The sequence below is a fragment of the Trichosurus vulpecula genome, chromosome 6, assembly GCF_011100635.1.
Source record: "Trichosurus vulpecula isolate mTriVul1 chromosome 6, mTriVul1.pri, whole genome shotgun sequence".
Classification (NCBI taxonomy): domain Eukaryota; kingdom Metazoa; phylum Chordata; class Mammalia; order Diprotodontia; family Phalangeridae; genus Trichosurus; species Trichosurus vulpecula.
The window spans coordinates 95246700-95262125 of NC_050578.1; the positions used below are offsets into that span (position 1 = coordinate 95246700).

The 15426-nt window shown below is 32.9% G+C and overlaps 1 protein-coding gene across 1 annotated transcript in view; it reads right to left on the bottom strand.

The window, feature by feature from the left end:
- Positions 1 to 301: 301 nt before the first annotated feature.
- GLRB (glycine receptor beta) overlaps positions 302 to 15426 on the bottom strand; it is a 103137-nt gene continuing 88012 nt past the window's right edge. Inside the window, exons 7-8 of the mRNA XM_036765595.1 lie at positions 12015 to 12307; positions 302 to 2723 (exon numbers count right to left, since the gene is read on the bottom strand). Of these exons, the coding sequence (XP_036621490.1) occupies positions 2427 to 2723; positions 12015 to 12307 (590 nt within the window). The 3' untranslated portion in view covers positions 302 to 2426. The remainder of the gene's footprint in view (positions 2724 to 12014; positions 12308 to 15426) is intronic.

The following is a 15426-nucleotide window of genomic DNA, read 5'->3' on the forward strand; positions in this document are numbered from 1 at the left end:
TTTTTGCTTCTATTCCCAAAGGTGATATTTACATGCCTTAACAAGAGTTTTTCTTGATGCCTGACATTCATAAATAAAAGTGTATATGCATTTCCATAAATAGGTGTAAGATCACAAGTTTTCCATTTCACACAAAGGAGCAATCTCAGCAAAAATTCCCAGCTACCCACACCTCTGACCAAGACAAATGGCATATAAAAAACTACCGTAAAGAATATAAACAGATACTCATGTCCTAGAATTTGCTATGAACATCACTCAGTGTTGGTTCTTCAGTGTACAATAAAGACACTCTAGAAGTAGACTTTACTATATTATGATTATTAGGATTTTTTTATTTTGCAAAATATTTCACAATAATATTGTTACACAGAATAAAAGAAAATAATTTACACAGATTACTACAGATAAGAGGTACCATGGATTGAGAAAAAAAAAACCTGTCTTATAGTACATTTTCCATTTTAAGGCCGAATTTCTTACACTTGACATGATCAAAAACATTCAATATAAATGGAATTTAACAGCACTATGAATGCACAATTAAATTCTGAAAATATAAAATGATGTTAAAAGGAAAATAGAGACAATTTTGAACACAATCCATCAAATTGATGTAGTTGTATTCACTAGGGCTTTGTGATTACTGGAAATGTTGCCATTTTGTGTTTATTTCCTCTTTAACCAATTGTTTGTCTATTAACATATTGCTTTCATTTTCTTTTGCTATTTAAATGACCTGATTTTATCTAGTTCTTTGTTGACTTCGCCATTCACATATAGCCACAGCATAGTAAATTGTTCCAACATAGAAATATTTTTGCAGCTAAAGGGTGTTGATAAGCTTAGTGCTTAGTGTCTATATAGTTCAGAAAATTTTAATGACTTCTGAATTTTAATGCCTTTTTTAAAATTTAATGGAATTGATACCAATGAGAGAAATATAGCAATCAGAAGAAATACACAGTGACAGCATTCACTTAAACTGATACCTGCACAGGAACCACGTAAATTAATATAGAGTTTAGTTTAGTCTTTATGGGGATATTAGTTAACATTTATCCAATATGAATTACTGACATCTTTGACTTTCAACACTAGAAATCTAAGACAAAATATAAAAACCTTTGGAAGCAATACCAAATAAGAAGCAACACATTATCAAATTTGAAATCACTTTTTAGATTGGAAGGGTTAAAGTTGGTATGTGTTAACTGGAGAGCAGGGTAAGGAGAAAAAATAGAATTCCTTTAAAAAAGCACCAAAGTTCTAATATTCTTTTTAGCCTTTAGGTAAACTGATTAGGGAAATGCTAATGGTATCATAGTGATTAAATGTCTTAAAAATCACAAAGGACAAATGTGGAAGCAAAAAAAAATCATTCAAAGTTTATAAATGTGATTAAACAGATGCCTGCACAATTACATATAAGTCATGTGCATAACTGTTAAAAACTATTTTAAAAAACTAACAATCTAAGATCCTTTAGTAATTACAGACCTTTTTACGTACCAAAGTAGTTCTAGCTATGGGACATTTTTGCTTCTTTGAAGAATCACTCATACATTGCCTCTATAATCAAAAAAAGCATTACTATTTCTTCTTGAAGGCACTATGGTATTGTGCCCTCAGTATCACTTCAATTTCAATCCTGTTCAACAGCTATGTGCTATCCAATTTAAAAAATCACTTCAATGAGATTTTACTACCTTAAGGATTTTGTCATTTTCCCTTTCCTAATTTGCTCTTTCTCATTTCGCCAAAAAACAGGGCATGGTACATTTTTACACACTCCTACATTCTTCCAAGCTTCCCTTTATGTTATGGCACCTTTTAAATAAGATTTCTTACAAAATTAGCAATTCCCTGGCCTTTATTTTTTTTTTTAGAGAATGCAGATTGGAATAACTGATTTTTTTTTAACTTACGAAGTTAAATGAACTGAATTACAATTTATCTTGTTCTTCAATAGTACCACAGAAAATTATATAAGAACAAAATGGCTTTATCTGAAAGTTACAAGGAAGGAGCATTGAAATACTACATATACTAGAATACTGACATTAATCAGAGAGCGTGCACATCAGTTTCTCATTATTCAGGTCGCCTGAAATATTTGCATGTTTATAGAAACAATAAGAGAGTTATTTGAATTTGATCAATGATGTAGTATGAGTTATTTTTCATATATTCCTAGAGTAGGATGTATGCTGTACATATATACACATTAACTGGTCAGAGCACAGACATTACAGTGTCATGCTTTCATTCAAAATTAAGATGCCGTATTTTCATTACAATCGCACGGCATCAAAATGCAATATATTGCTTCAAAAATGCAAATGATTTCACAGACTGGCCTTTGTGATGGAGAAGAGGAATGATGAATGGTTTTATATTTTATGGACAAATGGACAAAAAATACATCATAAATATATCGACCAATATATAACATTGAAGAACAAGAAACAGAAAGGAAACAATGCCCTCGCATAAAGATCAATTCTCTTTGCTGCCGTTGGAATAACTGGTTTGGCAGGTGGAGGCTTCTTGTTATTCTTTGCCTGAGATTTCCCCAGCCCATTGTTGACTTCAATGGGTTTTCCATAACAGTCATAGTTGGACAACTCGAAATCTCTAGGTAAGCTACCAACAATGCTGAAGTCATTTGATCTCAGGTCAGATTTGGAAGTACAGACTTTTTTGCATCTGGTCTCACCAACCTGATAAATAAAAAATTGTAGATATAATATGATTAGAACTTTTTCCATTCACAAGTAAAATATCTTTGTAGATAACACATTTTGAGCGAACTTAAGCAAAAGATAGATATTATATTAAGAATTCATTAAATGCTTCTAGTTTTCTTTTCAGCAAAAATAATCAATAAATAAGCAAGTGATTGAAATGTTAAATTGGTTGAATACTTATCTCTCCATACCACTGCCTGTATAAAGTTATTTATTTTATAAAACAAACCATTACGCCCACACAAACCATCATCATTACTACATACTACCACCAAAATCCAGCAGCAGATGTAGAAAGAGAAATTCCAATTAAAATAATGACAGACAATATAAAATACTTGGGAATCTACCTGCCAAGGTAAATCCAGGGATTATGTAATTGTAGTTACAAAATACTTTCAAAAAGTTGGAGAAACACTAATTGCTCATGGGTAGGCCAATCCAATATAATAAAAATGACAATTCTACCTAAGTTAATTTACTTATTCAATGCAATACCAATAAAATGACAAAAAATTATATTATACAAGTAGAAAAATAATAACAAAATTCATCTGGAAGAACAAAAGGTCAATAATAAGAAGAGAAGTGATGGGAAAAAATGTAAAGGAAGGTGGTTTAGCAGTTTCAGGTTTCAAACTCTATTACAAAGCAGTAATCATCAAAAGCAATCTGGTACTTGATAAGAAATAGAGTGGTAGATCATTGGAATAGATTAGGAACACAATACAGAGCACTAAGTGACCACACAAATCTAGTGTTTGATAAACCCAAAGATCTAAGATTTTAAGGTAAAAACTCAACATTTGACCAAAACTGCTGGGAACATTGGAAAGCAGTTTTATAGAAACTAGGCATAGACCAACATCTCTCTCCATATACCAAGAAAAGGTCAAAATGGATAAATGATTAAACATAAAGGGTGATATAATTAAATTAGGGGAGCATGGAAAAATGTACCTTTCAGCTCTATGGATAGTGATAAAAGTTCATAACAAAACAAGGGACAGAGAACATCACCAAACATAAAATGGATAATTTTGATGACATGAAATTAAAAAAAAATTCACACAAATAAAATTAATGCAGCCAAAATTAAAGAGAAAACAGAAAACTGACTCTGATAAATGCCTCATTTCTCAAACACATGCATAGATATGTATATATCATACATGATATATACACATACATATATGTATGTACATACATGTACACATACACATATATACATACATATAACATACACATACTACATACGTTCATATATATATATATATGGAACTAAGTCAAATTCATAAAAATAAGAGCCATTCTCTAGTTGGTAAATGGTCAAAGGATATGAACAGGCAGCTTTCAAAAGAAGATATCAAAGTTGTCAATAATTACATGAAAAAATGCTCTAAATTACAACTTATTAGAGAAATGGAAATTAAAACAACTCTGAGATACCACCTCACTTTTATCAGATTAGGAAAATGACAAAAAGGAAAATGACCAATTCCATAAGAGATGTGGAAAAATTGACATGCTAATGCACCATTGGTGGAATTGTGAACTAGTTCAACCATTCTGAAGAGCAATTTAAAACTAAATGCAAAGGGCTATAAAAACTGTGTATATTCTTTGACAAAGTAACAACACTACTAAATCTGTATCCCAAAGAGATTAAAAAAACAGGGAAAATGACCTATTTGAACAAAAAAATTATGACAGCACTTTTTGTGGTAACAAAGAATTAGAAATCAAGAATCTGCCCATCAATTGGGGAATGGCAGAACAATTGGTGTATGATGTGTAGAATACTATTGTGCTATAAGAAATAATGAGCAAAATGGTTTCAGGAAAACCTGGGAAGACTTACATGAACTGATGCAAAGTGAAGGGAGGAGAACCCATTTTACACAGTAACAACAATTATTGTAAGGATGCTCAACTGTGAAAGACTTGGCTACTCTGATCAAGACAATGACCCAAGACAATTACTTCCAAAGGACTTATGATGTATAATGCCCTCCACTTCTGGAAAGAAAACTGATGAACTTGAGTGCAGAATAAATGTACTTTTTGTATTCTATTTTTTATCATTTTTATTTTGTTTGAGGATTTTTTTTCAATATGGCTTACATGGAAATATGGTTTACATGACTTCACATGTATAAAATATATCAAATTACTTGCCTTCCCAAGGATAGGGGAGAGGAAAGAGGAAGGGAAATAATTTGGAAGTCAGCATTTTAAAAAGTGATTGCTAAAATTTTATATTAATTGGGAAATATTTAACAAAATAAATTTAAAAATCATTTAAAAACCTTTATTAGATTAATCAATTTTATCATTACAGAGTGACAAAAAAACATTAATCTTCAACACATTGGTACTTGTAAGAATTCCAAGTTAGAATTCCTATAAGCTGGAATTGTGTATTCAGAAGAAGTATGGAAGGCATTTTTACCCTTTCATGCCACCATGACCCAGGGCTGTCTCCACTTAGGTTGATGGATTACAGACATCACACTATACTTTCAATCCTTTGCTTCTTTATTGAGACTTTCAAGAGATGTCAGCTTCTGGGATGAAGTCTTCTTTCTATTAGGTTACTTACATATATTATTCTTATCAAAAATATAAAGTAAACAGACTTTCACATCTTATTGTCAACTGAGTGAATCAGTTGCCCTAAGGGGGCGCAAGCAGTTAACTCTATCATCAATAGATAGTATGTTGTATAAAATATTCAACTTATATCACTAATTGAATTCAATTCAGTTCAACACAATTATCAGTCACCTACCACACATCAGAAATCATTGTAATTTATTAAAAATACAATGATGAAAAACAATGCAGTTCCACAATTTAATAGGAGTATATAACATATAGACTGATAAATATGATAAAAGGTAGTCGGTGAGAGGGGCAAAAGGCACAACCTGATGGAGTGTTCTGATCATATCACAATCATTAATTTATTGGAAATATAAATTTGAATAGTTGCCCTATAACCTAGATGTCAAGTGCTAAACATATCTAATATTTAGAGGAATATATTTGGAGAGTACAGTGATGCCTCTTTACTCTAGGTTTTTTCTTTTAATGATAGCACATGATTACACAATTAAGTCCCAATTATTGCAAATAATAAATCATAGTCACACACATTTGAATTTGAATTTGTCACTCTGTAACAATAAAATAGATTAATCTCAAAAGGGTTTTAAAACTATTTTTATTAATTTTTTAAAATATTTCCCAAGTATTTGAGGTTATGATTATATGAAATATTGTAACCAAAAAGACCACTTCAGGGATATTTATTATTTGCACTTATTATTTCTCTGAATCATAACACATTATAAAAATGCCAAATATTTCCCTCCCTTATGCTACTCTTGGGCCGTAAGTGAAAGACCTCAGAACACTGTATTAGCTCTTTAGCTGTTTTAATTTACAGATACTGAGAAATGAAACAATTCTGTATTTGAATGACACCCTATCTTTTTCATCATATGACCTTCAAAATTAGAATCCTTGATGCTTCAAAAGATCTGTCACCTCACTGATGTCGGCACGCTCTCCAGCAACACCGATTGTATCTCATCCATGCCTGCTTATCTCCCCCCTCCCTCCCTCCTTCTCTCTCTCCCCTGCCATCTCTCCCTTTTTCTCTCCCCCTCTTTCCCTCCTTCCCCCCCCACCCGACTTCCAAACTCTCCTTTCCCCATGGCCACAAAATCAATTCAGGCCCTCAACATCTCTTGCCTGAACTATTATTATGACTCCTTAATTGATCTTCCTGGTTCAAATCTCTCCCGTTTCCAATCCATCCTTCACAAAACTCCCATGATATCCCTAAAGCACAGTCCTAACCATGTTACACCCTGGTTAAAAATTCCAATGGCTCCCTATTGCCTTTAGGATAAAATACTAAGTCCTCTATTTGGTATTTCCCAGTCTGCACCCAGGCTATCTTTGCAGACCTATTATATGTCATTCACTTTATAACTCATCTAAACTAGTCTACTTCCTTTTCCTTCCATAAGGCATTTCATCTATCTCCATTATATAGAGGTGGGATATTCCAAGAATACCTGGAATATCCCCTTTTTGCTCCCTGGCATACCTAGTTACCCCAAAGCTCAGCTCAAACACCACCTCCTGCTCCCCACTACTGCTTCTTCTCTCAGCTCCCCAAAACAACTTGTATTTACTTTTTTACATGCTTTGTAAGTACCTAGCTATGCATTGCTTTCTGTCAGGAGAATGTAAATTCCTTAAGTACAAGGACTGTTTCATTTTTGTCTTTATGTTCCCAGAACTTGATACAGTGCCTGCGCATAGTAGGTTCTGATTAAATGTTTATTGATAGATTGTGGACTTTATTACCTTGGATTTTTTGAGAGGAGGGGAGGATGCAGGTGTGATATTATTGATACAGGGAACACCTGATAAGGAATCCCCTTTATCAATGCAGATGTACACCTGCTTTGCAAAATATAGTACTAGAGAATTATTTGGGTACACTGAGAGGTTAAGTGTTTTATCCAAAGTCACCTTGCCTGTATAGCTCAAAGACAGGACTTAAACCCAGTTCTTCTGAACTCTGAGGCCAACTATGACATGCTGCTTCTCCACTGAAGATCTTAAAGTTATGTAATTCCCAGTGCTAGAGTTTAGGGACCAAGATAATCATTGTACTTGCTGTAAAAGTCAAAATAGATCTGAAATTGACTGCATTCTCTAGATTTGAAGGTGAAATGATTCTCTACTCTATGTTGACATGTTCTCTGAATTCAGTGTGTGTGATCGTATTGGTATGATTTAGGTATTGAGTTAAATCCAACCACCTTCAACCATCTTGAATCCTCAATTTCCAGGGGGAAAAATTGCATAAGATTAAACACACAAATACATACACACATGCATATAAACATGCACACATGCTTTCTTTAACACAGTGATTGAGGGTGCCTAGATACTAACTCTAGCATATCAAGGCATTTAGTGCCCCAATTTGTCACCACTGTTACTATAATGACATGTGTTGCAATAAGCTTTCATATGCAGCAACAATTATTACTAAGTTTGGGATGAGATTGATAACTCAAGATATTGGGATATTTTGAAATATTAGAGCCCTCTTAGACTTTTTAGGATTCTTAGAACCTAGAACCTAGAACTTTAGAACCAGAAAACTGGGCTTCAAACTTACCCTGATCTCTTTGTCTCAGCTTTTAATCTTCCTGCTTCATATTGCAAGAATATAAGATTAAGTTATTAGGACCTTTTCAGTCAAAATAAGACTTAAGGATTACATTGCATTCTGCTAGTAGACATCTGACAAATATTATTTCAAAGCAGTAGTTGCCTCTTTTTTAATGTTCAAGGCCAAAACTAAGAAAACACTGCTATAAATTCTAGTGCTTGTGTGTGGGCATGACTTTGCTATCTGTATATAATTAGAGGATAAGGGTCAGTTTTGGATGTCATAATACACAAGGCCAGAGTAAGTTAGTTCAAAATTTAAACTACATTTCCCCTAAACAACTGTACCACTTAATATTCTGAGGAATTTTTAAGATATGATTCTATAGGCTCTCATCTTCTTTAGGATCTCTCTTAATTTTCCTTCCTCAAGTCTCCCTACTCCAACTCACCATCGACTCAGCTATCAAAGTGATTTTTCTATGATGTAGGTCTGCTCATATAACCCTTCCTACATTTCAAAAACTCCAGTAATAGGTAGCTATTACTTGCAGAATCAAATACATAAATCTTTGGCTTTTAAAGGCTCTCATAACCTGGTCCTTTCCTGACTTTCCAGTCTTCTTATACCTAACTCCCCTCCCCACCCCAGCTCTGTATTCTAAGATGCAATGAAACTGGGCATTTGCTGTTCATCGCATTCAACACTGCAGGATTTTTTACTGGCTATTCCTCATGCCTGGAATGTTCTCCCTCCTTATTTCTACCTCCTGACTTCTTTGTCTTCCTTTAAGTTTAAACTTAAGCCACATCTTCTGCAAGCAGCCTTTTCAGTCTTCCTTAATCTTAATACCTTCTCTCTGAAACTACCTCCAATTTATTCTCTACGTATCTCATTCATACACAGCTATTTATATATTGTCTCTCCTCCACTAGACTGAGTTCCTTGAGAACAGAGATTTTTGTTTTGTTTTTTAATATTTTGTATCCCTAATGATTTACACAGTACCTGGCAGATAGAAGAGACATAGTAAATGCTGTTTGACTGAATGATTATCTATATAATTTATTCAAAGTCTATTCCAAATAAAAATTTGTTATGCTATCATTCTGATCATCAAATGGGAAATTATTGAAATATAGTGAACTTAACATTAAGAAAACAAAGTGATAATGCCAATTGACCTAAAAAGTTAGTTATAATGAAGGCTGAGGTGCCTTGTAGTAAGAAAGGATCTTAACAATTCTGGAGAAGTTTGAGATTTTCACTTTCATATTTCATGTGGTTTTTGTGTGACTCAGAAACTTTAAAAGAAGATATGTTAGATGTTTTATTCAGGCTGAGATATGGTTTCCTTTGGCTGCAAGGAAGTAAAAAAAAAAGAATTCCAAAAGAAAAGTCATAATAATATCCAAAGAAAAACACATACACAGGAATCAATTATTAGTACCAAGTAAGAAAACTGCTTCTCAGTAACATGAAAGTGACAAAACATACTCAGAATTACACTTACAAGGTAATACCACAGACTTCTAATTCAAATTTTATGTTTTTCTATTGTGCCTCCTTCAGAAGAGTGGCACTTCCTTCTCTTTCTCTCATAAAATTCTGTCACTTCCCAAATTTGCTGGTAGCAGAAATGCAGCATGTGATAATGAGGTATTAAAGGATCGTGTGTGAATCAGAAATAAATGACCTAATGGGTCAAGTTATTTCCTTCACTCTTTCATACCTGGGCCCATTTGCTGTAAGCATACCAAAAAACTGAGAGGCTATTAGGCAAAAATAGAGTTCACAATAAACAGAAAATATTGCTGTGCTGGTACAGTACATAAAATCTTCTTTAGATCTTTTATTGAAGTAAAGAGTAGTATTCTGCAAAACATTTTATCAGCTTTAGTTGGCTTCTGATTTAAGAAACCAGAGCCAAGCAAATAAATAACTTATTGTATGCACATATAGGTAATAGACTGTGATTCTTATCTTACTCAGGTAGAATCTGTGATTTCATCAGCATGGGGAGTCCCCAATGTAGTTTCCCTCGATAATGCAAATCACCCACCTTAACCTCTCTATTACCTAGTGTATAAGTCCCAGGGAGTTACCTGAGATACACAGAGGCTAGATGATATATAGTCTATAAATGATCACAGCCAGTAAGTATCAAAGATGAGATTTGAATTCAAGTATTCCAAATTCAAATCCTGGCCCTCGGTCTACTATACAATGATGCCTAAAGATAGCTGAATTAAGGTGACCTGGCCAAAATACTGCCACAGTAAAGGCAGAAAGACAGTTTGATTATACGTTTATGTACACATGGCTGAGAAATCCTGAAGTACAGTGCAGAGTCCAAACTTTTAGAATTTATATTTGAAAATACCATCCTAGGAACTGAGGAGAGATATGAACCACTATGTGTGGTTTTTCTCTGTCATCTGTCCTTTTCTCAGTAAAAGGGGCATTTTTCTTAAATTGCCTTTAAATATAGTCAAGGTTCCAGTTGCTTATGCCTCAGTGTTATACTACTATTATTATTTTGACAGAGGTAATTATAATTAGATTATGTATTATTATCATTGAAATTATTTAGCAACACTTGTATTTCAAAAGACAACATATTTTCGAATCAAGAAATTCCTGAAAAGAAAAGCACAATTGAATTTTCATTTCAAAGCTGCTAAATCAAGATAAGTATTTTTGCAACCACACTGCATCTCTAGTTGCCTTGCTGTTGCTTCTTAATGTATCTCAAAATGATTTTCAAACACATGAATCTTTTAATTTTAAAATCAGCTTACACTGATAGGAGTCTAATGTCGATACTAAAGCTAAATTAACTTATCCTCACAAATTCTCATTAAAAATCCTGCATCAAAGTATAAAGGCCAAGATATGTATGTATGTATATATGTATGTGTATTTATGTATATCTATATATATACATATATATGTATGTATATTTATGTATATATATATATATATATACACATACATATATATGTGTGTGTATATATATATATATACTGCTTTCTGTCATTCAATAATAATAATGCTAAATTGCATTTCTCCCAAAGAACAAAATCTTCCATCAATCCCATCTAACATGAGTTTAGCCTTAAGAGTCACTGGCTTGATTCAGTAATAACATTTCACAGTGCTTTCAAAACCTGTAGGCCTGTTGTTCTGGTAGGCCAAAAGTAGCATGGCAAGTAGAGAATTAAAATGCTGAACCATTTAAATAAGTTATACTACTTAGTGGTGACCATTAGTTTGATTTGAAAAAAAACTTCTGTGAAAGGAAAAAGAAAAATAGCGTAACTGAGCCAATGAATCCAGTGATCCCATTTATTATTTTCCATGTACAGCTGTGGCAAACATACACATTTCATATACTCTGAAAAACTGGGAAGATTTTTGCCCACCAACTATGGTCCTTGTGGTTGCAAAATATCTATTGCTAAAAGTCATCAGACTTCTATTATGCAACATAACCAATTAAGGTTCTTCATTCTCTAGCTTTATTTTGGCAAAACAATAGACCTAAGGAAAAAGGAAAGTTTATTTTTTTTACTTTGCTTTTATTTTTAAAATAACTTTTGCTTTTGTGTGTAGTTTGCTTTTTCAACAAGTAGTGTTTTAGTTAGCAAGCATTATTTTTTGTATATATTTTTATTTTATTCTTAGTTTTGCATCATGGCAGCTAGGTGGTATATTGAAGAAAGAAGTTGACATGGACACAGAAAGAATTTAATTCAAATCCTACTTCACACATTTACTAGCTCTGTGTCACTGGATAGCCCCTCTATGCCTCATCTGTAAAATGGTGAAAATAACATGTATCTTATGATGCTGTGGTGAAGATGAAATCAGATAATGTATGTAAAGTGCTTTGCAAAGCTTAAAGCCCTATGATGCTAGTATTTTTTTTATTTTAATCTCCAAGGATAAACAACTGCACAAAATTCCACCAAGTACTTTCCATTAATAGAAATAATGTCTTTACCATGAGGTCAAAAGAGAATGTGGAGCATCTCTTACCTGGCTAAAAGCATCCTCACCTGTAAAGTGCTGATGTGAACAGGAGTCCCTGTACCATTGACTGTGTTCTTCTTAGCTGCATTTCCACCTTTCCCTTCTGCTTGCTCTGCCTTGGCAATCCTGGCTTTCTCTGCTTCAATTCGTTTGGGATTGTTTAACATCACCTGAACCACAGCATACTCTACCAGTGATGCAAACCCAAAGAGAAGGCAAGCAATTAGCCAGACATCAAGAGCCTTCACATAGGATACTTTGGGAAGTTCAGCAGCAAGTGTGGTACACTCAGATGCCAAGCTGAGGACTGAGAAGATACCTTTAAAAGGAGAAATTTGAGGTGCAAAAAATTAACAATACTTTCTTCATTTTTTTTGATTATTCTCAACATTGCACAACTCAAAGTCTAAAGTGACTCTTTCAATGGGTCATTTACATAAGAAGTACAAATTTGTAGCCAGAGATGATTGGATGTGCTTTGTATTTTAAGAAATAAAATAGAAAACGTGAATCAAATTATTTTAAAATATATACATCTGGCTTGTAATCTATTAAAATCTTATGTTATTTTATATGTCCTTCTTTTAGTGTATCTCTAATAAAGAGGTGTGTGTGTGTGTGTGTGTGTGTGTGTGTGTGTAGTATATAACTGAATATCCAGTTATATATATTATCTGAATTTTCAGCTCATTTTCAGACTAAATCAAGTAGTGCCATTTCATTCTACCCTGTGAATCACAAGAAAAAATATATAACTGATTCCTAGCAAAATTCCTAGTAAATAGACAAAATAGATGTAAATTAAGAAGGAAAAAATATTTTTAAAAAAGATTACAGAGAAAAATATCTAATTCAGGCTCTTGAGGCTATTTGACCCTACTTTACTCATTATTTGACAAAAACTTGGATAACAGAACAGCAGTCTGGCAGAAATTGGGGTTATACCAATAATACCTCACAGTGCACATGAACAAAATTTTCAAATGGATACAATACATGACCAAGATATAAAAGATAATATCATAAACAAGTTAAAGGAGCAAGGAAACAATTATCATTTGGATCTATGAAGAGCTTGAGCTTAAACCAGTGAGAGAATCACACATAATAAAGGGACAATTTTGATTATATAAAAAATAAATTGCACAAACAAATATTATGTAGTAAAAACTAGGAGAACAAGTAACTGGGAAAAATTTCATGACAATTTTCTCAAATAAACATCATATTTAAAAATATATAAAGCACTTAAATACATACATATGGAACTGATTCAAATTTCTCAAAACTAAGAGCCATTCCCCAATAAACAGTCAAATGATATTAACCTGAGTTTTTCAAAGAAAAAAAATTAAGTTATAAATAGTGATATAAAAATGCTATATATAAATAATAGAGAGATACAAATTGAACCAACTCTTCCACCTCTATCAGAGTAGCAAAAATAACAAAAGAAGAAATTGACAAATGTTGATAAGGCTGTGGGAAAACAGGCACATTCATGCACTGTTGGTGAAGCTATGAATTGGTTCAATAATTCTGGAAAGCAATTTAAAAATATGTTCTGACACTAAAAAAAAAGAAAAAGAAACTTTGCTATATGACTACTAGGCCCATACATCAAAGCGATCAAAGAATAAAGAAAAGGATCTATATGTACAGAAATATTTATAGCAGGTATTTTCATGGTAGCCAAAATTTGGAAACTATGGGGTTATCCTCCAATGTCCAAATAAGTTATTATAGATGAATTGCAGTAGAATATTATTGTGAAATTGGAAACTATGAAATTAACAATTTCAGAGGAAATTAAGGTGGCTTTTGCAAACTGATGAAAAGTGAGCAGAACCAAAAGAACAATTTATACATTCATAAGAACATTATGTGGAGAACATATTTGGAAAGACTTTAGAATGCAATGCAGTGATAAGCCATGAATCCAAAAGAGAAAATGAATCAGGCTATTCATCTCTTGGCTGAGGCATGAACTGAAAATTCAGGAAGAGACATAAATTTTTGGACATGGTTAACGTAGGCACTTGTTTTTTCCAGACTTTGTATGAATATGAGGGATTTTTATAACAAATTCCTCAGTTGATGTGTGGAGGAGAACAGGGGAAAAACATAATTTTTAATACTTGAAAAACAAAAATAACACATTCAACAAGTTCTGCTTTGCACATATTAGGAAAACAACAACAAAAAAGCGAATAAGTATTTAAGGGACTCTGAAAATGCAGCTGGAGTTGATGCTATTGGGATTGGGTAAAATTGGTAGTGGTGAGCAGCAGAGTGAGCAGCTCCTGGTATTCAGCACTGGAAAGTAACAGCCAAGTTTGAGCAGGTTTGCAGAGAGCCATTCAATGACATCCATAGAAGACATAGGGGAAATTTTTGTACTGGATCCATAAGTTGTCCCTCTGTGTATCTGATATGCTCACATGTTTTCTCTGAATTTGCGTCTCCTCATGTATCATACACATGTTGGTAATAATTCTTTAAAATGTCTACTTTTCCCACTGACTATGTATGTGCTTGTGATAATTCAAGGTTCATAAAGAAGAGAATGTTACATATTTCCTTTACTTATACTTCTATTTAATTAAAATTAATTATGAACCAACTATGTTATCAGGCTGACTTGTAAAGAATTAAAAAGCATGAAGATAGATAAGGCCCAGGAGTCATAGTTTAGAGACCATATGATTCTTTAAACCTGACCTGGGTCAGGGGGGAGAAGCTGTGGACTACAGTAGTAATAAATATTCATAGTCCTTAGTAATGGTAAGTATCAACCATGGGACATTTTAGATAAAGTTGAATATCTTAATATGTGGTAACCTGGTAAGAAAAATGACAGATGGAATCAAAACACAATAAGTAATTCAATAATTCAATATTGAAAATGTATCTCCTTCATTTTACCTCTCAAATAGGAAAATTACAAAATGAAACCTGTGAAATCATCGATAAGTCAGTGCAGAAGATTTTTTATCATAATTTTAAAAAAAAACATAATGGAGAAGAAAGATGAAGCCTGAACATACAACCAGCATTTCACAAAAATGAGATCTTTTTCAGAGATAAATTTCTTTGAAATGTCAAAACAACATTAAATGATTAATACTTTATGTAAAGGATATTTTTACTATCCATTTGGGGTGAAAGGGGTACAGGAAGAGGAAGGAAAATGGGAGGGGGAAGAAAAGAAAAGTCTTTGGAAATATGTGGTGAAAGACAACAATCCTCAAGAGAAATCTCTAAATTGTATATCCTGAAATAACAAATCTCAACAAATAATGAAAATTTATTAACAAATGCCAAGTTATATTATTATTATTCTGGGCCACCCAGAGCAATAATGTATGTTTCTAACAGGAACGATAAACATGAATCTTAAAAAGTGTAAAATTATCAAACATATTTTAACATGCCATT